Consider the following 22,445-nt stretch of genomic DNA (forward strand, 5'->3'; position numbering starts at 1 on the left):
GTCACATGCCCTGCTGTGTCCTCAGTCTTTACTCTACTACTTCCCCAGCTTGCCTCTCAGCCTCGGTCCCTATTCTTGCTTTCCTAGATGACAGACTTCACTCCCTTCCTCCAGGTTGGGCTGGTTCCCTGAGTAAATTCTCTTTTACTGATTCCCATTCCAATACTTATACTCCTGGGCCCATTTGTGCCTTGGTGGAGACTCCTGGGATCAGTGCTCCCCTTGGGGCTCTACCGACCTTGTACTTATCCACAAGAAAAAAATTCAAACATAAGCAATGTATTAAGTCATATTTCATCTTACATTCCTTTTCCTCCTTACTTACCAAACTAGACTAAAAGACCAATATCAAAGTGGTTACCAATGTTAAACATCAAAGTCATTCCTCCACAAATGATAGCATGAATGATGGGATGAATACTTCGGATGATTTTCAAACCTCTTAGATTATTAGAACTAGAGCCTGCCCCCCTTACTCTCTATACTCCTACAATTTTTCACTTTCAGCCAACATTATGGTAAATATTTTTATTATTGGTTTTGTTAGAAAATTTCGTACAGGTGATTCTTGATGCATAATTATTTGATGATCACTCCTAGAAAAACAAATCTCTGAGGTTAGAATGGAGAACAATTAAACAAGAGATTTCACTTTAAAATTTACCTTCATCAAACTATCCCATAACACATCATTTCTCTGAGTAGTACTTTGACTGTATATAATAAACCATTAACAGAAAACATATATACCAAAAGTCTTACATTCTCTAATCTTTAAGTCAATCATCAACTTGTCCTAGATCTTTTTCCTTTCTTTCTTTTTTTTTTTTTTTTTTTTTCAGCAGTGGGGATTGAACCCAGGGTCTCCTACATGCTAGACAAGCATTCTACCACTGAGCTATACCCACAGACCCAACTTTTCTTAAACTGTCGAAGACATGAAATTATTTCAAATAATGGCACTCAAACACCACACACATTTGTAATGAGGTGCACCAGCCAACTTTAAGCCTCATCTTTTCCAGGTCTTACCTAAAATAATCTTCACAAGTTTCTTGGAATTTTTAATCAGTCATATTTTGGGCCTATTTTGCTTCAATGGGCCTAAACAGAAAACAATATTAAAATATACTAATAATCCATAGTAAGAATATGGTAGAATAAGTGAGTTTCCTAACTTCTCAGGGGCATCAATGGAAACAATAATAAGCCGGGCAGTTTCATGTGGTCATTTTTTCTCTGAAGCTGGAGTCTGTGATTTGATTCTCCTAGCAGCTTCCAGAACAGAAAATGGGTTTACTTTGTCTCCAAATTCTTTTTCTCGGTGCTCAAGAAGAATGCCCTAAAAAGGAAACGAGGGAATATCAGTCCTCATTCTAAGTATTCATTCATGAGACAGATACTGAGCACCAGTTGTCCATCAAGTCTTGTGCTCAAGGGAAAGAGAACATGGATCCCAATCAGGTCTGGCATGTGCCTTGGAGGAATACAGACTTTGGGGGAACATAGACCCCGAAAAGCCACATCACAATATTTGGACTATGCAAGGAACACTTTGGAATCTGAAGCCAGGAGCAGCTAATTATGACAAGAGTATTAGGAAAAGCTTCACAACTGATAACACAGAGAGAGTAACTCAGGTGTCCACAGACAGACAGGCAGGTAAAAGAACATGTCAGCTAAAGAGAACAAAATGAAGATAAAAAAGAAACCTGACTGAGTGGAGCCCAGAGGGCAGGCTTCAGCAGGTGTTTAATGGCCACCTGAGAAGAGAGAACCATGGTTAGTTTTCATAGGAAACTGGAGGTAAATCTTCCAATACTGTGAAACAAAATGAACTAAGATCAGGATACCCCAAAGTTACCCTAAAGAAGTGGTTAAAAAAAAAAAAAAAGAGTCTTTTTCAGTGGGCAGAGGGCATTAAGGATTGAATCCAGGGTCCTGCATGGTAAGAAAGCATTCTACCACAAGTAATATGCTCACTCCTTTTTATTTTGACATAGGACCTCACTAAGTTGCCCAGGCTGGCCTCAAATTTGCCAACTTCCTGCCTCACTTTCCCAAGTAACTGGGATTATAGGAATATGCCTCTGTGCCTCAGTTATTTAGCCCATTACACCTGAGAACTCAGACTTTAAAAAAACCCATTGCAAGCATGGTGGCAAATACCTATAATCCCAGCTACTCAGGAGGCAGGAGGACCAAAAGTTCAAGGCCAGCTCTGGTAACTTAGCAAGAGCTGGCTCAAAACAAAAACTTTGAAAAAGTGCTGAGGATGCAGTCCAGAGGTGTAGCATGCCTAGATTCAATCCTTAGTATAACACACACACACACACACACACAAACACACATATCAAAACAAACAAAAAACAACAAAAAATCCTAAAACTATGTTGTCATTATTTAGAAAGACTTAAAAAATTAAAAGTCCCACCACACTGTAGTGACTACAGGTAAAGTGATCAGGACATTACATTAACTTGCTATTTAATAAAGAATAACACGGGTAGTAAAAATACTGAGAAAGAATACATAATGACATGGGAAAATGTTCAGAATACACTGCTAAATGAAACAAAAAAACCTAGTTTCTAAAAATATAAAAAAACAATGCCAAGCCAGTCATGGTGGCAATGCCTAGAATCTCAGCTACTAAGGAATCTGTGGCACAAGTTTGAGGCCAGCCCCAGAAATTCAGTGAGACCCTGGCTCAAAATAAAATAAAAAGGGCCAAGGATGTAGGCCAGTGGTAGAGCACCTGAGTTCAATTAACAGACCAAAGATTAAAAGGTAAAAAAGAATAAAAATAAAAAACAAAGCCAAAACCATTTAGCTCTGTTTCAATGGGTTGTCTGTGGTGGTTAAGCTAATAGGATGGCTCCCCCCACCTTCCATTGTCTGGCTCTTTTCAAATTTTCTATAGCATGCACATACTTCTTTAAAGTATGCCTTATAGATTTTTATTACAAAAACATTAAAAAATTCCCATCAAGTGACACTGAGTGCTTTATGTATTACTAATACCAAAACATATTAATATGTAATATTAATACTAAAAAAAGAAAAAGAAAGAAAAAAAAAGTTCTCACCAAGTGCCACGTGGCATAGTAGACTGTAAAAACTCTACTCCCAAGAAGAACTGAGCTAGGTCCTGATCCTCAGATAATCCACTTAACCTTCCACCAGGCAGGGGAAAGCCAGAAGTTCCAGGGAGTGGCCACAAAGACAAACAATGCACCTGGCAACACCAGGAATGTGCCAGTCAGCCTGTGAACACCAGATGAGTCATCACTAGGCAAGAAAAGTCTGGCAGGTACGCCAAACCCTGCCCTAGAGGGCAGGGGAAAGCACAGGGGTGGGATAATAAGAACACCCCCACCCTTCACCCCCCTGCCAAAGTAGGATGGGGAGGGGCAGTCACAGTCCGGCCTGCCCAAGGATGTGGGTATCTGGCAGGGGTCTGTGGGAATCCCTCTTGAAGACATAGTTTATGCACAGGGACTGGTAGGGTCTCTGGAACTAGAGACATGTGGGTTCCTGGGTTTTATCTATTTCCATTTACTGTTAAGTTCTAATATAGCCAAGCAAGAGTAGTTACTAAAGTATAAAAGAACTCAGAAATAAAGTCTAAAGTCCAAGGATTTCTATTCCCTCTTTGATATTCTTCCAAACTGAGAAAAGTATGCAAACATCAGTGTTGGTAATGAGCTCCAACCATGCAGACCCAGACCGACTCTGTCTTTCTACAGAAAGAAAACACTTGCTATACCTGTTAATGACATGCCCCTGGACAGGGACCAGCCTAGAAGTCAGGCCGCCAGTCTCCAGGTCTTCCTCCCATGCCCAGCCTGCATCTACTCTGCCATACAAATACCAGCTTTTGCTGGTACCACATTCCAGGGTGGGGTGGACGGTGTCACAAAGCCCCAGGGTCCAACATGGAGCACCCACCCACCTAACCCCTGGGCCCAGAGTCTCATCTCTCTCTTTTCTATGACCTGCCTCTGGTGTTCCCATGCTGACTCCAGATCCTTATAATCAGGGGCCATAACAGCCTGTTTTTGGAGGGGTCAGTGACCTCTTCAGGCACAGCCCTGACACCAAGACCCTCAGGGGGAAAAGCACGGGCTTCCCCCCTCAACTTCCTTGTCCTTTCCCTTATCAGGCCTGTTTTTATTCCTTCTTTCCTCTTCAGTTTCCTCCATCATCCATCCTTGATGGCCTGGAAATATATCAATAAAGTACACTTATAAGGATAATAAAAAGACACTTTCATGTGAACACAGAACCTGAAATCAGAAAATCGTGGGTTCAGGCCCCAGCAGTGCCACTGCTGAACAGTGCTCATTGGTATAGTCGCTCAACCCCTCATGGTTGAAGCTCTTTGTCTGCAACATGATCAGAGTCTCAGAAGGTGAAGAGTGAATGTACTCATGTGTGAGGAACCAGCACCTTCCTTGGTTTTCTGGAAGAAAGGCCAGAAGACCCCAAACAGGGCATGGCAACACCATTCTAGGCCCCTCAACAGGGCTTTGTGCTCAGAGACAGACACCTAGAATGCCCAAGGAAACATTAAGAATGTACCTGCTTTCCTGGTCCAACCACAAAAACTCCCCCGAGGATGAAGCCTTCGCCTTCTAGGTTTCCCGAGAAGCCTCCATTCCAAGCCCGGAAGAAGTTGTACCACACACCCAGACGGACAAATCCCATAAACATCATCTTGCGCCTTTGTGGACCATAGAACTTTTTCTAGGGAGCAAGAAAAACAGACGCCATATGAAGTCTTTATGCCTACCCTCCCCAGGGAAGAAGTTTCCCCACAGGGAATCCGATGGTTCCTGTCCTCTCCCCACTCAGCACGTACACATCCCCACCAGAACGAGTCTCAGTTTGTAAGGACTCAAAGAACCACGCCAGGTTTGGCATCTTTAAAAAGATTTTTTTTTTTTTTTTTTCAGTACTGGGGATTGAACCCCAGGGCCTTGTACCTGCTAGGCAAGTACTCTAACTCCCAGCCCTGGGTTCACCTTCTGACTTCAAGGCCAGCCCAGCCTAGGGAAATAACTCTAACTTCACCATATCACCATTCTCACACCTGTGACAATGCTACATTCTGCAGATGAGGAATGGAGGGGGAAACCAGAGAGCTGCAATGCATTAAGGGTTGGGGGTTCACATTAAGGTCCACCTGTGTGATGGGGGAATCCAAGGAGTTTCAGCTACTGCCCACCTCCTGGGTTGCACTGCATGGAAGGGTTTTAGTAACAGTGAATAAGGCACCTTTCAAGCATCTGATGCTCTGCTCAGAGGGTTGGGGGAGTCCCTGAAAGTCCAGAGCAGCAGAAGGCGGGGCTGGTCTCCAGCTCCATGCTAGATTCACCCTGAGCCAAAGAACTCTCTGCAGCTGAGCAATGTCTCCACCAGTCTGTGTCTCACAAGCTCACAGGACACATACCTTTTCATCCAGGAAGATGTCTCCCTTGAAATAAGGCTGAAAGTCCTTCACTTCAGTCCCAACCTTTTCCTTTACCACTGCATAGAGGGGAACACCCAGGTCATCCAACTTGGGTTTCAGAGAGGACAGGTCCATAGCTTCCTGTGGAAGACAGGGAGGTTCAGGGGCATGAACTCCTAGTGTTCTGCAGCCAAGAAACCTCTCTCTATACAGCACCAAAGCATGGCTGGTCCTGAATGTAGGAGAACAGAGGCAACAAACTGCCAGAAATATTTGTGCAACCCAGCATGTGCCTATCTCAGCTGGGCACTAGGACTTGGGAAAGGGTGTCAGAAGCCATCCTCAATCCAGACTTCTTGTGTTTTTCATGGTGGGAAGGACAGCTAGCTTCTTATCATGGGTGTTCTAACCATAGCCTTGGGCGGGCAGCCATAACAGCAAGGACACACTCAAAATGTCCTCCACTCCCAGCCATGACACTTCTCTCCTACCTTATCTTCCAGCTGCTCTCTGGCACTAGACCAAACTAGTACAAGGGACCATCAGACACATGCCACACAGCCCACACTCCATGGCCTCCACACTTGTTCTCAGTGGTCTCCCCTCCCCTGCTATCATCTCCCCTCTCTCTCCAGCTCAAACTGGACTCTCTGGAAAGGTATCCCTGATCTAGAAAGATCTCCCTGGCTAGCCTATCCAGCCTGGAGTGAAGTTCTATTTCTGTTTCTCTGTGTATGTTATTTTTGTTTTTGTTTGTGTGGATTTTTTTTTTTTTTTTTGCTTTTGTTTTTGTTTTGTTTTGTTTTGTTTTGTTTGGTACTGAGGATTGAATCCAGGACCACTAAGTTATTTCCCCAACTTTTTTTTTTTTTTTTTAATTTTCTATTTTGAGACAGGGTCTTGTCAGTTGCTGAGGTTGACTTAGAATTTGTGATCCTCCTGCCTCAGTCTTCTGAGTCACTCGGGTAGTAGGTGTGAGCCACCACACAGGCTCTGTGCATGTTCTATATAGCTTCCCTGCTTGGCTACGTTTTTGTGCTGAGTCTGTGGGATACCACTAAGTTGGGTACAATCAATTAATTCCCAAATATAAGTTAGAAAATGTGTGTTCCATTTCTTGCACCCTTAGTGTATAGAGCATGACTGGATATAAAGAAGGTGCAAAATACCAAGTGGAAAAATTTGAAAGTGGAAAATGTGGAGAATGTAGCTGAGCTGAGCAGTTCAGACATCCCTGACCCTCATGAACTGGTGCTGGATGAGAAATTACTGCATGGATCATGATAAGACTTCAACTTTAATAACAATTTTTTTTTTTTTTTTCACTTTGGGTGTCAGAATTAAAGAACCAGCAGGAAATTCTTTTAAATGCAGCCTGCTGGCCTCTAACACAAATGCACTGCTGTATGGTGGCAACCACATTTATGTTTTCATTTATCTTCTAGAACAGAAAAAAAGGTGAAGCAGAATTGATTACGATACATTTATCAACAGCTTCAGTGAGTGGCAAATTTTGCCCTAGAGCCAGGAGGAGGGACTACAGTGTCTGATGTGGTCAAAGACCACCTGTTAGAGAAGAGAAGTTCCACTTGATTTTCCTAGGCTCTTTAATCTGGGAATATCACTGTCCAAAGCCATGAAATGGAAACTGAGTTATATACCTCCTCCCCAGGCCTCTCCAAATAGCTCAGACTGACATCCACTGATCTTTTTGAAAAATGGAAGTTTTTACAAAAATGTTCTGCCAGGGCACAGACCAGCACAGAGGAAAACAGACTGCAATCAGAAAGAGCTATTGCTCTTGGAACCTTCTGGGCTTCACTGGCCTCAAACGATCAAGTTATAACAGGCTTCCATGTTGGTGTGTGGAGGCATTGCAGATTTGGAATCAAAAACTTTTAGTTTAAACTCCACCTCCACTAGTAGGCAGAAAAACGAGAGCCTCTAAAGATGTCTGTGTTCTAATTCCTGGAGCTTGTGAATATGTTACATGGCAAGTATGAGGGAGACCCAAATGAAATTTAGTCTGTTAATCAGCTGACCTTGAAGAGAGATTATCCTAGGTTAAATGGGTGGGCTCAATGTAATCAGTAGGGTCCTTAAGTGTGGAAGACAGAGGCAGAAAAGTCAATGTCATAGGAATACAATGTGAGAACCACTTGACCAGCTGACCTTTAAAACAGAGGAAGAGGCTATAAGCTAAGGAATGCTGGCAGCCGGAAAAGGCAAAGATATGGATTCTCCCCATAGCCTCCAGGAAGAATGCATGCGTATTTCATTTTGGAATTCTGACTTCAGAACCCTGAGGTACTTGGGTTGTTTAAAGTCACTGAGTTAGTGGCAATCTCTTACAGCAGCAATAGGAAATTAATACACCTCTTTAGACAGTGTGGCTTTGTTACAATCTCCATACCACCATTTCCTCCTCTGCAAAATGAGAACAGCAACAACTGGCTGGTGTACTTCCAAGAGATATGATGAGAAGCCAATGGGGTGACAGGGACAAAAATGCCCTGAGGGTGAGGCTCTGCAGAGCATCCTGTGTATCAGCAGTGTAAGTGGATCTTCCACTGGTCCACCATGCAATCAGAAGAGAGATCAACAGGGCTGAAAAAGAAATCCCTCAGGGCTGAAGAGGGCAGCCAGAGGAATAGGATGATAACCTTCACAGGGCCAAAGCCACAACTTGGGAGGCCAGGCTGTCTTATGAGCAGGAGTACTATCATTCCCAGTTTTCGTCCAGGCAAGGAGTGATCTCAGAACTTGGGGCTTCTGCTATCAGCCTAGGCAGGCCACCAAACCACTCTGGCCCTCCTCAGCTTACCTATCTGGTCCCAGGTCACTGCAATGTTCCCTTTAACACTAGTATTTTGTGACTTAGAAATCATAGCTCCTGCCTTCCCTTGATGTGCTTTTTCACTTACTGGGCAGACAACAGTGGCTTCCCTTTGAAGGGCCAACCTAGAGACCATTCAGTAGGTCCCAACTTTCCTGGGTTTCTCACATCAAATGCACCCAAACCACCATCTTGACCAAGTCCCCACCAGACTACAGATCCTGTGAGACCATAGCTGTCCATAATGGACTCCAGGTGGTTCCCCAAGGGGAGGCAGACAGGCAAGTCTGTTCTATAGTTTCATCTTAACAAGATTCTCCAGGCGCTGCTTCATCACAGTTGGGAGCTAACCATGCCTGTATCAATAGCAATGTAGACCTCCCATTTCAAGAAGTTTGCGTCTGTGCTGCTCATTGGGAACACTGAACTGTATCTCAACTGTTCCTCTGGATTAACTAGGGAAGACACAGATGCTACAATAGAGGGTGAAAGGCTTGGAAGTATCAAAGGCAAGTCAGATGTATTGCTAACCCCAATAAGAGATGGCAAGTTGCTAAAAAGCAGGAACAAAATCCACATCAAAAGAAACATCCAGAGCAAATAACAGAACAGCCCAGTGTTGATAAAAGGCCAAAGTGGGCCTACAGGCCTTTGGTGCTGGCTGGCAATGCTCTGGCCCCCACATGCCAGGATTTTTTTCTCTGAACAGATCTTCAAAGGCACCTACCTCTCTACAGAGAAAACAGCCTGGCCTCCGCACAGCCATAATCACAGCTCCACTCTTTTCCCATAGCTCCTTTGCTTTGAAAGTCCTTGGTTCTAAAGGAAAAAGAAAAGGAAATTCAGTATCTCCTCCTGGTCTTCCAGTCCTGACCCCTAAGCAGCACAAGATCTGCACTAAACCAAGCCGAGGTCAAAAACCAGGGCTGGGAGAGGGCCAGAACAGGCATTTCACTCATGGGAAAAAGAAAAAACACAGGCAGGGACTACCGATCTTACGGAAGAAAGTTAATAAAGCATACTCAGAGGCCCCTCCCCATCAAAACCTATTTTCAAATGTGAACATTCCAAACTGTGATATTTCTGGTAAAATGGGCATTCCTTTTATGGCCAGTGTCACTGAACATTGTAACAATTCTATTGGTCAGAAAAATGCGCAAACTGAAAATGTCTTGTACTTTGATACACACACACAAACACACACAAACTCACTCTTAGAAAAATATTTGAAAGAATTAAGTCAACAGAAATTTTTAAAAAGTACCTCAATATGTTAATTACAATATTATTGACAGAGCAGGGTAGAAGATGTCTTGCAAGGAAGTGATTGGGGTAGACAGTACTATAGTCCAAGTACTTTGTGATCAGACTGAATTTGAATCTAGCTGTGTGATCCTGGGAAAGCCGTTTTTCCTCTTTAGACCTCAGCTTTCTCATTTACAAAAATGCATATATTTAGGAGTTCTACCTTGGGCTGCAGGGATTATTAAAAGAAGAATATAAAAGTGTTCCCCATGGTGTTTGGTCATAGAGTTAGTGAGGGCTCACTAAGTATGAACCCTTATTATTTTAGTTTGCCAGAGGCATCCATGTCCCTGTGGAGTGCCACATGAGCAAAAAAGGGAAGAGGGAAGTGGGGGAGACTGTCCACAATCAAATGAGAAGCCTGGGGTGAATAAAGGCTCACAGGCCTTCCTCCCCGCACCTTGCACAATCACACACCTGCCTTCCTCTGACAAGCTTCCTCATTTACTGAATGGATGACAAAGGCTTCCTCTTGGGACAGTAATCTGGAGACTACCCAATCAATGAGCCCCAGTGCTTACCAAAGTCTCCTGCCACATCTGAGCACAACTGAACCCTCACTGAGCTACAGCTCTGATGCTTTGAGTACACCGGGATGTGTGGCTCTCAGCTGCCCACAATGGACTCCAGAGGTGGGAGGGTTCCCAAGGGGAGGTAGAAAGGTATGTCCATTCTAAAGTGTGACACTAAAACTCTTCACTGGGTACTGCATGATTGGGGGCTGACTATGCTTTATTAGTAGCAAAGCAGACCTCCCCATTTTGATAAGCAAATCCCTACTATGCGCTGGGCCCTGTGCTAAGCATCAGGAACACAGAATTAGATAAACAGTGTTTCTCAGATTTATCTGACTATTTTTTTATTTTTTATTTTTTGCAGATTGGTGCGGGTGGTGCCGTGATGATCCCACAAGCCTGGAATTGCTCAGAAAACTCTCTGGAACATTTATCAAGTGATGGCATAATATATGATTAAACATTATGAAGTAATTTATCATCATAGTTAGACACTAATAGTGAACAATGATTTGAATAAGAAAAAAGGTAAAATTACAACTTATAACAAGATCATAACTTTATAATAACATGTACATATGAAAAGGAAAATGCCAAAATAAAAATGATGACTGTGTTAGGATAATGGAATTGTTGGTAATTTAAAAGTGTTATTAAACTTACCCTAATGTTATTGTATTGTCTCTTCAAGAAAAAAAAAAAAAAAGAAAGAAAGAAAGAAAAAATAAATAAATAAGCAAGCCTGCATCCCAGGACCTCGGAGAAGTACTGAGAACAGCAGGGTCACTACTTACCCTCCTCCAGTGTTTTCAGGTCAATATCTTCCAAATACTCCAGTGCTGCTTTCTTGGGCTTGGACAGAAACATGTCTGTGTTGGCCAGGAACAATGCCAAGGCAGCAGCCCCCAGGGCTCCTGCACCAATGGACCACATTCCCATGGTGAAGACACTTGGGTCCTGGAGGAAAGACATCTCTGGAGATTGAGAGGAAGGAAGATGTTACTGCTTCCACAGGACAGCTGGAATCTGATCTCTTGAGTAAGGTTCCAAGGCTGTGGTGGGCAGCTGGTCAGGAAGCCAAGGGAGGAGGGGAAGCAGTATCAGAAACACTAGATAAAGTCTGGTAACCACCTGCCAGTTACCAGAGCTTGAGGAGATGATGGATGTGTAACTAGTGCCCCAAGGAACTCACCAGGGGGTCAGAAGTGATGGAAGAGCATTCTCAGGGCTTCTCTTGCTGTTCACTCTCCTTTAGTCCAAGGTGCTGGCCCCCCAATCTGTAGTGCTCTGCCATTCTGTGACCCTTGAGGCAGAATATTTCCTCCTTCCTTTCCTCTCCAAACCCTGATTCTCTCTTATAGCACAAGTGGCTCAGCTATGCCTCCCTAGATAGGGACAGCTTTCTCTTTTGTGATCAGAGGATACTTGCTTTGTTACCCATCTTTTTTCCTCTTAAATTTGAATATTCCCTGGAAACAAGGACCATATTCTATTCATTAAGGCCCCAGCAGGACTCACTCATGGTACGCAGGCAATTTCAGTAAACTTCTCCCAACTAGGAATAGCTTTACTTTTCACTCATTATAGAAGTAAAATGGGCTCATGCTAAAACAAAATAAAAAAAAAAAAAAAAAAAAAAAAAAAAAAAAACAGAAAAAGAGGCAATACATAAAATTATGGTTGACAAGAAAGAAACATCCTCCAAAGCCTACCACCAAGAGAAGACCATTGTTAAACACCTTGTCTAACGTGCCATTTTCTCACTGTTAACAGAACTGCATGGTGTCTGCTGAATGAGGAAAATAGGGACTAAGGGAGATGGTGTTATGCCCAGGAGCAAATGCTATGGTGTTGGCTTCAGAAGTAGCCTGGCAAAAGGTGTCTACATACAGTAGTGGACTCTGCAACTGAACTGGAGCCCCAGGCAGATTTTATTGGAACCCTCTCTTATTCCCCGCCAGGGCCTAGACACTCAGTAAAATTCCCTTCAGCTGGGAGACCTTATGCCTCTGGATAGAAAACCCTGGAAACAGCACACCCTGTACCATGGTAGGAACCCTATTCAGCCTTCCTTCCCCTGACAACCACTTAAACACCTATCCTTCCATTACTTCTCATGCCATCCTACGATCTAACTTCTTCTCTTGCCTTCTCCTACATCCCAGTCTAATTCTGTGTATTTAGATCCCTGGGCACAGGCCTGGGGGTGTGTGGTTCACCTACCCACAAGGTTAACTTGCCCCCACAGGACTTGGCTCAGATAGAATGTCTCCAAAAGTCTAGAAATCCATGTCACTGCCAAGGGAAGGGGTGTGACAGGGGCACTACAACTTGGTGGTAATGACTTTGGGAAGGAAAGAGTAGGTCAGACTAGCACTGAGGCCAGCCTAAGAAGTCCAGTTTTGAGTTAATAAATGAAAGAGAACTTCCAGGCATGGGACAACTAAATGAAAATGGTGTTTAAGAAAGGGGAATCTGGCATCTATGTACTTGGGAAGAAAAAAAAAAAGAGATGTCAGTATGTGTATTGGGGAGGGGGTTGCTGCTGTGGTATCTCTGACATGAGGGACTCTGGCTGGGAGAGGAGTTTCTTAAAACCACACTACTCAAAATGTGGCCCATGGGGGCTGGGGTTGTGGCTCAGCGGTAGAGTCCTCGCCTAGCACATGTGAGGCACCAGGTTTGATCCTCAGCACCACGTAAAAAAAAATAAATAAATAAAGTCATTTTAAAAAATGAGGTCCATGGACAGTGGACTCACCACAAATGTGTGCTGAAATGAATTCAACAGAATTGAATGGTGAACAAAATAACTTACAAACAATCAAGTTCTTAGACTAAGCAGGAAAGAAACTTTCACAGGCCTGCTTCCAATTCTTTCATGTGGCAAAGTTACACATTACTGGATTATAGTTCACAGAACAATGAAGAGGAAAATCACAGCTTTCAACCACCTGCTGAGATTCCACAGTGCCTGGAACAATGTCTATATATTTCTGCATTTCTAAAACATCTCTGGATTTCTGACAGGTGTGTATGATTCAGGATCATGAGTAGCTGTCTGATCAGATGTAAATACTTCTGTCTCAGTACAAAAAGGTCAGCTTTCATCTGTCCTACAAATGGACTTGCTTTGACTGGGAACATGAACACATTCAGGAAGTTCAGAGACCCTTAGAGTCAGCTCCACATCCTCCAGATCACAACAGGCGCCATACCCCCCATTGCCCATCCACAGGCATGTAGCCCTATTTTTTGTTTGTTTATTTATTTTTGCAGTGCGGGGGGTTGAACCCAGGGCCTTGTGCTTTTTAGGCAAGCACTCTACCAACTTAGCTATATCCCCAGCCCTGAGCCCATTTTCTTATGAGTGCAACAAAGGAACTCAACTCAACTAGACTTAACAATTATTTCTGAACATTTATGCAGCACTGACCTACCTGTTCAATATATGGCAATTTGGAAGGATATAAAACGAAATGATAAACGATCCTCAAGGAGATGCAGGCCTGGTACACAAATAACAGAAAAGTAAATGGGAAGGTAAAGAGCCTGGTCAGGGCATGAACGTGAAGCTATGGCAGTGCAGGGATGATAGCCATCTGGGTGGCCATAGGCACACGGAGAAGAAGTGGCTTTGGAGCTGGTGTAGGACACAAGAAGCAGAATGTAAGGGCTTGGCCCTTCTAAGGCTGACTAAACCTGGGAAGGAGACTGATTGTGGCAGATGTCAGGGCTGAAGGTCCTATGGAGTCACCACTCTGGGGAGGTGGCCTGCATCCTCAGTCCCTGCAGCACTAAGCTGTCAGAGCATTATTAGGACTACTGGTGTCAGGTTTCTCCATGAACACACTATGCCCAATGGTCTTCCAGCAGATGGCTCTTCTGCCCATGATAAGCAGTGAAAAGTGATTTCTGGAAATACCCAGAGAAGGCACAGGTCTAGCCCCTCAGTCAAGCCCCCAGAACTACAAAGCAACCCCATCCTGGCATGTCCTAAAGCATGAATGCAGCAACCTGCTGCAGAGCCTCAGCAGAACCTGAGTCTTGGATCATATTTATTCCCACCTACAGGAAAAGGGTTGGCAGAGGGAGCTTTAATATTTAAACAAAATAACATTTTTCCACATGAGCCTTTAAGACCACTGAAAAAAGGAGTCCAGTAACTCTGAATTTCCTTAGTGTCACTTGACACACATGCCTAATTTCATATACTCCAATGCAGAAATTATCCTGTTTTGTAGCTACCAATACTGAGAAGTTCACTAACTTCCCCACTGTCACAGAACCAGCAGGCAGTGATAACCTGGGCCATGCTCAAGAGAAATGGGACTTCAAACCTTGTAATCTTTCTGTCACACCTTGCCCTGCCATGCATTCAGAAACGGCTTTATGGAAGCCAAGAGGCATAATCTCCTTTGTCTTAAAGAGAATTAAAAAATATCAACTTATTCTTCAGTCATCAAATACAGCGAAATCATGATTGCTCTAAAGGAAATTTACCACACACCAGATGTCCCTTCTCCCTGGCCTCATCCCTTTTCCATCAAGGAAAAGGTCAAGTCTCTCTAAAAGAGAATAACAAAGTTGTTTACAGAAGAGCCAGCCCCCACCTAACAGTCTCCAATTCCCCACTGTGGAGCTTATCTGATCCCCCTCTCACCGAAGGTGAAGGTGACGTTGATAAGAACACGAACAGCAGCTGTGGCAGACCACAGAGGCAGCTGAGGTCTGGGAAGAGCTACGGGGTAGGGAGTACAACCCAGATGTGATCCATAGGACAAGCTGGGTCGATTCCTTCCCAGGCCCCATTTTCCTCAATTCCAAAATGAGGAGGTGCCCAGGTACCTAAAGCTCCCAGGAGACATCCCAAGATTCCAACAAAAACAGCTCACTTTGAAGTCTGAACATTTTTGGTTTTTCATCAACATCCCCAACACTGCCCATTCAGTTTCCAACTTTGAGCCTTCTTCCTTACAGAAGTCACTCCCCTCCCAACATGGTCCCTGTTCGAAACTTCAGCAGGTCAAACCTGGGAAGGCACTCACCATCTGTAGCATTCACCCTTGCCTCTGCAGACAAAGAGGCTGACCCACAGTGAGCAGGCAAGGAGAGAAGGCGGAGGAGGAGGGTTGGAGGTGGGGCCCTGGAGTCTAGCCTATGCCCCTAAGCTCAGTAACTCTATAGGCAGGACCAGGCCACACAGACACCCTACAGCTCTCTCAGCTGCCAACAGTTAATCTTCAGCAAACAAACAAACAAAAAAAAAAAAAAAAAAAAAAAAAAAAGGACAGCTGCCAAGGCCCCCTAGCTCTTCAAAAAGTTGAGCAAAGTTTTGAGTCATTTGCAGTCATGCAGATTATAACATTTCCCAAGTGCCAAAAGACTCCCCCTCTGCTATCCAGGGAAGACTAAAGAAGCAAAGCCCTTAATAGAGCCCACATGTCACTTGCACAGAATCAAAGAGCCAGGTTCTTTTCTCTGAGGCTTTTCATGCAGGCTGCAACCTTGCCCATTCCTAACCCCGTGCACAAGAAGTCAGCTGGCACCACTGAGGATCCTCACCTGCATCTATCCATTACCTCTTTGCTTTCTCTGCCATGCAAGTGGTTTTTCAACTCACACTCCCTTTTTGAGTGGCCTCACCTACTTCAGCACTTCACCCTCTATCTTGGTATTAACTTCCAAATTCCCAATCCTGCTTTTGACTCAAAGTTTCCACTTGGGGGTTTTAGATCTCTGTTGTACTATGTCAAAACTGACCTACACTCATGTTAATTTCTCTTCTGGAGTTCTGTCTTGGGGAGCAACACAAGCAATCAGCCCATTGCTCAAGCCAGGAGCTGGCAGTCACATTTTACTCTTTTACCCTCCCTGCCCACACCTAATTAGGAAGTTCTGTTCATCGTACAAAATGTATCTGCTACCCACTTATTGACTTCACTGCTATGATCCAACCCCAGGACTGTATTATTTTATACCTGGTCTATTTCAATAGCTACATAATTGAACTTGGCCTGGCTCTGCTTTGATTTTCTACAATTTTTCTCCAGGCTAAAGTCAGAGCAATCTTAACACACAACACACCTCGACCTGCCCACATCCTTCCCTTGGTTTCAGACTCTTACAATGAATCTCTTGACACCATCCTCCACAGCTTAGCTTCAGTCGACCATTCTGGTCTCACAGGTCACTAAAGCATCCTCACCAGACCACTCCAAAAGCAAGGCTGTACTACTGTTCACGCCATTTCTTTTACCCAGAATGCCCTCCCCACTCTTGCTAATTAGGTAAATATCTATTTGTTAAGGCTGAGCACAAATAATACTTTTCCTCTAAATTCCTTCCCGAAAACCCTGCCACTTGACTGCTCCCTCACCTGTAATCATTGTGTACATGCATATATAAACACATGTACAAAGTTACTGCACAAATGGACTTCATGTGTTTTACCTACTAACATCTGTCTCCACAATATAGTGGCACAATCTAAGGACAAGGGCTGTTGTTTTACTCATTCCTGTATCACCAGCACTTAATTAGAGCCTGGTAATTAGCAGGTGTTGCATGTCTAATGAAAGAATCTGAATTTTAAACTCCACAGTGAGGTGGGGTTGAAACCATCCAATTTCAGTACAGTATGGAAGGTAATTTTGGACAAGACTGGCTTGATGTTAAAGAAAGCACTAAACCAGGTGTGGTGGCATACACCTGTAATCCCAGTGACTTAAGAGGCTGAGGCAGGAAGATTGAAAGTTTAAGACCAGCCTCAGAAACTTAGTGAGACCCTGTCTCAAAATAAAAAATAAAAAGGGGATGTGGCTCAGTGGTAAAGTGCCCCTGTGTTCAATCCCCAGTACCAAGAACAAAACAAAAACAAAAACAAAAACAACAACAAAAACCCCACTTATCTTATGATTTAGGTGACTTTACATTTGAGTCCTAGCTACATTGCTTGCTGGCAGGGTGATCTGACCTAAACTATGTGGACATTCTGGGTGTGGGTCAAACATCCAAACTCTAAAATACCCCAAGACTGCAGTTACAAGGATCTGATGGCACCTCAGAAAGTCAGGGGGCACCTGCCACCAATGCTCTCCTGCTGGGTATGAATCCTCACTTCTTCCTTCCCCAGGTCAAATTTCCTGCCTGTTCAAAGAGCTGCCTCTAGGCAGGAACTGATCAAATCTTAATAAAATAAAGCATCAGCACTGGGTGGGTTAATTCATGTCTGAAACAAGTAGAGACAGCATCATATTCTAAACATCAAGGGTATTCCTGCCTAGCCCAGCCTAACCAGGGAATCTTCCCTCCTCAGAAAGAGCTGGCCTGGGGCAGACAGCACAGAAGGAAGAAAGGGGAGCCCAGGGAGACAGGAAATTAAGGGCCTCCTTGCCTCAGGCCCTCAGTGAACAAGGCTGGAAGGATGCTTCCCCTCTCCTTCCCTCAAAGCTCTACTTCAGCCCTTCCTTTACTAAGTTGATGAGGGCACTCAGGCTCAGAGAATGGGATAGGTAGTGAAAGATCACAAGGGTGACTCAGGTTTGGGTCTACCAAACCCCAGTCCATGACTATTTATTCTGCATTTATTCTGTCTGGTTCTCAAAAAGCCAGCCATTGCCCAAAAGTCTCTAGAACCCGGACTAGGTAGGGGTTGGGGTCCTAGACAAGAGGCCCAGAGCCCGAAACTTGATTGGTGGCTTAGAGCAAGTTGAATGTAAGACTACTCCTGGATGGGGCCTGGGAAATCTGGTACTTGGGAGAGAACACCAGACTGCCAGGCCCAATTCTTGGCAAACAGCTTATCAACCAATGCCAAATGTTTTCTTAAGGGTCCCATTACCCATTCTTGGCTGAGAAGTTGGTCCACACTTTTCCTATTCACAGTAACAAGGCCCTAACAATTCTAGATGCTAAAAGAGCTTGAAAATGCTAGGTTAGCAATATTCTAACAAGGACACCCAGGGCCCCATGAGCAATAGGAGATGCCCTCCCACCCACTAATGTTGTCAATACCACAGCCACTTGCAATGAACTCTCAACTACCTGCTAAAGTCTTCAACTCTCAGCTCTGCTCCCTGGGCTGGCTGGCTGGCTGGCTGGCTGGCTGCCTGCCTGCCTGGCTGGCTCTGGCTTAACCCTCCTCTCAAATGCCAGATTCACAAAGTTTTTGAACAGGTGCTCAAAGAACAAGGCATACGCAGCTATGGGGAAACTTAGGATGTGGCTAAAGCTGAGGAATGTAGGAGCTTGGAGAGGTCCTTTCCTCTGAAAAAGCAGCCTGAAGCTGCACAGGCCCAAACTGATTTAGCCATTCTGTTCCTCACTTGCTGTCTCCTGTCTGGGTACACAACACCTGCTCTCTCAAGGTATATGGGTGCAGATAGGAAGGCGGGGGTGGTACTTCAAAAGACACTGCTTCAGGGCTCTAATCCTAAACTCTCACTGACTCTGTGAAGTCATTTCCTCCCTCTGTATCTCAGTATCTTAAAAACAAGGGCATTTTGAAAGGTTGTCATAAAGAATATTTAAGAACAATGTAAAATGCAGCAATATGCACGAGAATTGCATCATCTTTCTCTTCTTTGCAGGGCTCAGATTCATTTACTTTCCCAGGACAGCAAGACATCGCAAGCAGGACGGACACAAAACACTGAACAACTGCTTCGGCTGTGTCACTGCAGGCCTGCTATATAGATGGAAGTTCTAGATCTGAAAGGAACCCTAGCTTAGCTTCCCCTCTCTGCTGTCTGCCCACTCAACAACACACGCTCCATGCAACCCTAGCAGCAGCTCCACATTGCCTTCTCCAACCAGTGCCAGAGAAGGCAAAGGGCACTGCTTAGCTGTAATCTCCCTGTGCCAGAGGCCACTGAGCTCAGAGGTGAGGCTGGCATCTCTTGCCACATAAGTCTCAGTCAAGGGAGACTTAGAGCCTCTGCCCAACCTTTCACAAAGAGGCATGAAAGCTGCTTTATTTCTGAGATACTGACAAAGCCTGGAGCTTGAGTCCTGGAATTGCAGTCCTAACTAAATCTTCCTTGTACCACACAAGTTAATGAGAAGTGTCTTTTGCAACCACTCAGAAACAACAGTCTCAACTACATGGTATGCCCTTATAAAGGAAGGGGATATGGGAAAGGCTAGACCAAGAATATCCAAGATCTAACTCCCACTAGGTGTATGAACCTGGGCAAGGCACTGTCTTCAATCAGTAAAATGAAAATGATTCCTGAATCATCTTCCACAGGGATGAAAAAAAAAAATCATAGGATTAAACATATAGGAGTTGCTTTGTACGCTGCCTTACAAAGGGTGCACTGATATGATGTACACTTCTTCCTTGTTTCCCAACTAATGATTGCCCCACAATGTTATCTATACGTTTCCAATGAATGAGTATTTTCTGAGGAGTCAGGGTTTGCAATCTGACTCCCAATTCTCAGTCTCCAGGGACAGGCCAAAACAGGTGCATCCAAGACTGTACACAAGCTGGCTTTGTGCAGATGGCTTTTTTCACACTAAATCCGAATTATTTTCCTTTCTAATAAATCACCTACCAGTTGAAAGGGAAATACATTAAAATAAAACCCAAATTGAGGTCTAGGTCAATGGGCTGTGGAAACAACATGATGTGGCGGGATAAAAGGCAGTTAGCAGGACAGGAACCCCTGTCAAGCCTTTGGCCTGGCGGGTGCCTCCCGCTGCACAGCTCAGCACAGCCAGCGCCAGGCAGGGCTTTAACTTCTCTTGCCCTGACCACCGACCCCTTCCCCTCCCGCTGCTGCACAACGGAGGGCAGGCTGGTCCATTGTTGTCTTCTCATTCCCACACCTCGGTACTGTGTTTTGTTACTCTTGGGCTCTTTACAGTGATAAATCATGGGTTTGTAATCTCTGGGAGAGGGGGAACAGGTGCCTCTGAGACTGAAGAGGCACGCGTGATTGTGTAAGCAACCAAGGCAGGTCAGCCGGGCCACTGCGTCCTCTCAATGGTCCGCTCGCCACCCATCCCAGACTTAGCCCTGGCGTGGGGGGGTGGGGGGGCGTGCCTCTCCTTAGTCCTTTGTCCCAGAAATTCTGCCAGTGGGTGCCACCAGCCTCACTCGAAACCTAGAGCGGGAAGACGAGCGTGCTCGCCCTCAGTTCAGCGCCCACAACCGCGACCGTGCAGGGATGCCTCGGGGCCAGGAAGGAGCCTGGTCCCAAGGGAGGGTCGGGCGGCCTCTAAAGGGACTGCACACGCGCGCGCAAAACCCCGCCGAAGGAGAGGACATAAACCCTGCAAGTGCACCCTGCGCGCCGCAGACCCGGCCCTGCCGGACTCCTCACCTGCGCTGCGACCGACCCCGCCTCTGCGGACGTCACCGGTCTCACCAGAGTCCTGCGCTCAATGCCCTCCGCCAGGAGTCCGGGTCCCGCCCTCTTCTCCGCGGGACCCGGGCACCGAGATCTAAGCCGCGGGGCTTCTCGGGCGGCCCCGCGCCTGCGCAGTTTCGCGCTGGTGCCTCCACGCCAATCACACGTGATAGGTCCCGCCCCCTGCAGAGCGCTCTGGCTCCGCCCCCACTGCCCCCGCCCACCACTTTCTTGGCTCTGCTCTCTGCAACCCGACACCCTTGAATTTCCGCGCTTCCCCGGGCGCTTCCCCGACTGTCCTTGGTTCGCGCTTCTCTAGTTTGGTCCACTCCTCCGGGAGTCGGTGAACGCGGGCTCCTGACTCGTTTCGTGTTTGTCGTTGTTTGGTACCAGGGCTTGAATACAGAGGTGCTTTATCGCAGAGCTACAGCTCAAATCCTTTTTTATTCAGTCAGGACTCGCTAAATATCCCAGGCTGGTCTCCAACGTGCGATCCGCCTGCCTCAGCTTCCCCAGTGGCTGGGATTACAAGCGTTCGGCTCCTGATGCGTTTTATAGTGCTCTGCCCCTATCGGATCTAGAAGAACCTGGTCCTGTAGCTGAGCGTGGTCGCCTTCCAGTTCTCAGCGCATTCTGGAATAGTCCCCCCCCCCCCCCCCCCCGCGGGGTTCTCAACCACTGAACTACATCTCCAGTCCTTTTAGTTTTGAGACAGGGTCTCGATAAACTGGCTTCGAATTTGTGATCTTCCTGCCTCAGCCTCCCAAGATCCTGGCATTACAGGCATGTGCCACCACCGCGCTCCACGACTGAATAGTTGGGGATTTTTGTTGGTTTACTGTCACTCCCTCCCCCCACTTTTTCTGGTATGGTGATGGAAAATATTCAGGACTTCAAGCATTATGAACAAATGCACAGTTGCCAGCCTCTATCTCTCCCTCGAAATGCTGTTTGCCAGGCAGAGTGACCTGTGGCAGCCAAGAACATTGAGCCTTGGGATGTTTGTTGCCTGTTCCTCTCAGCCTGAGGAAGATGGGTTAGTTTGTCCCACTGCCATTAATATGTCTGTTCCTTCTTTTACTTATGTATTAAGGGCCCACACTGATTTAGAAAAGTAGGTGGTTAGGAGAACATCCTTTCAGAGACAGAATTAGCTGACTCACAGCAGAAGTCTTAAAAGATCAGAGGAACAATGAGGCCAGTCATAATGCAGCTTACAGAAGTAGCAAAGCTGCCTACCACCACTCTAGTGAGGAGTCTTCTGCCTGCAGTGCCCTCCCCGCTTCATCTAGGAAGCTTACTAGTGTGGAAGTCCAAAAGCGCCCCTGATTCTCCTCCCTGACTTCCCACTCAGACTCCATGTTTCATATGAACTTATGGCCACACTTGGACCCATAGAAATCTACTCAAGGAGTCTTCTTAATCAAATTCTGAGTTTCTTTACTCCACCTCTAGGACTCCAAAGCCTGGTCCAGGGCCAGCATCCAGAGGTACTTGAAAAGTGTTGTGAAAGAGGGGTGGACCTAAATTGGGGGTTGACAGGGGTCAAACAACCAGGGGACCATTGCCGTTTTCTTGCAGGATAGTGTGTTAGTCAACTTTTCATTTCTGTGACCAAAATACCTGACAAGAACAATTTAAAGAAGGAAGAGGTTATTGGGGGCTCACAAGTTTCAGAGGTTCAGTTCATGGGTCTGCTGACTACATTTGCTCTGGGTCTGAAGTGAGGCAGAACACCCTGATAGAAAGGTGGGGGTGGTAGGGAAGCAGAGAGAAAGAAAGAGAGGAACCAGGGACAAAATATAATCCCCCAAGAGCATACTCCCAGTAACCTACTTCCTCCAACCATGCCACCACCTGCCTACAGTTACCACCCAGTAGTCCATTCATATAATAATAATTGAATAATAATAATAATCATATAATCATCAAATGAATTAATCTGCTAACGAGGTTATACCTCTCATCATTGCCTA

At 45.4% G+C, this 22,445-nt stretch overlaps 2 protein-coding genes across 6 annotated transcripts in view; one reads left to right on the top strand and one right to left on the bottom strand.

Annotated features, from left to right (window-relative positions):
* The window catches only part of LOC306658793 (pulmonary surfactant-associated protein A-like), a 202,180-nt gene that overhangs the window by 30,239 nt on the left and 149,496 nt on the right, over window positions 1-22,445 (top strand). The window lies entirely within an intron of this gene.
* Window positions 804-20,602, bottom strand: PRXL2A (peroxiredoxin like 2A). Of its 4 annotated transcripts, none has more exons than XM_079136370.1 (6): window positions 20,443-20,602; window positions 10,906-11,068; window positions 9,019-9,110; window positions 5,456-5,596; window positions 4,585-4,749; window positions 804-1,342 (listed from the first exon to the last, which is right to left on the bottom strand). In XM_079136370.1, the coding sequence occupies exons 2-6, from the start codon at window positions 11,048-11,050 to the stop codon at window positions 1,229-1,231; spliced, it is 657 nt and encodes a 218-aa protein (XP_078992496.1). In that variant the 5' UTR covers window positions 11,051-11,068; window positions 20,443-20,602; the 3' UTR covers window positions 804-1,228. The 4 variants fall into 4 exon arrangements, with proteins under 4 accessions (XP_078992496.1, XP_078992493.1, XP_078992494.1 ...); XM_079136367.1 differs by having other exon boundaries at window positions 10,906-11,085; window positions 20,443-20,585; XM_079136368.1 differs by lacking the exon at window positions 20,443-20,602 and adding an exon at window positions 15,160-15,234 and having other exon boundaries at window positions 10,906-11,085.

The sequence above is a fragment of the Sciurus vulgaris genome (assembly GCF_902686455.1).
Source record: "Sciurus vulgaris genome assembly, chromosome: 4".
Lineage (NCBI taxonomy): Eukaryota > Metazoa > Chordata > Mammalia > Rodentia > Sciuridae > Sciurus > Sciurus vulgaris.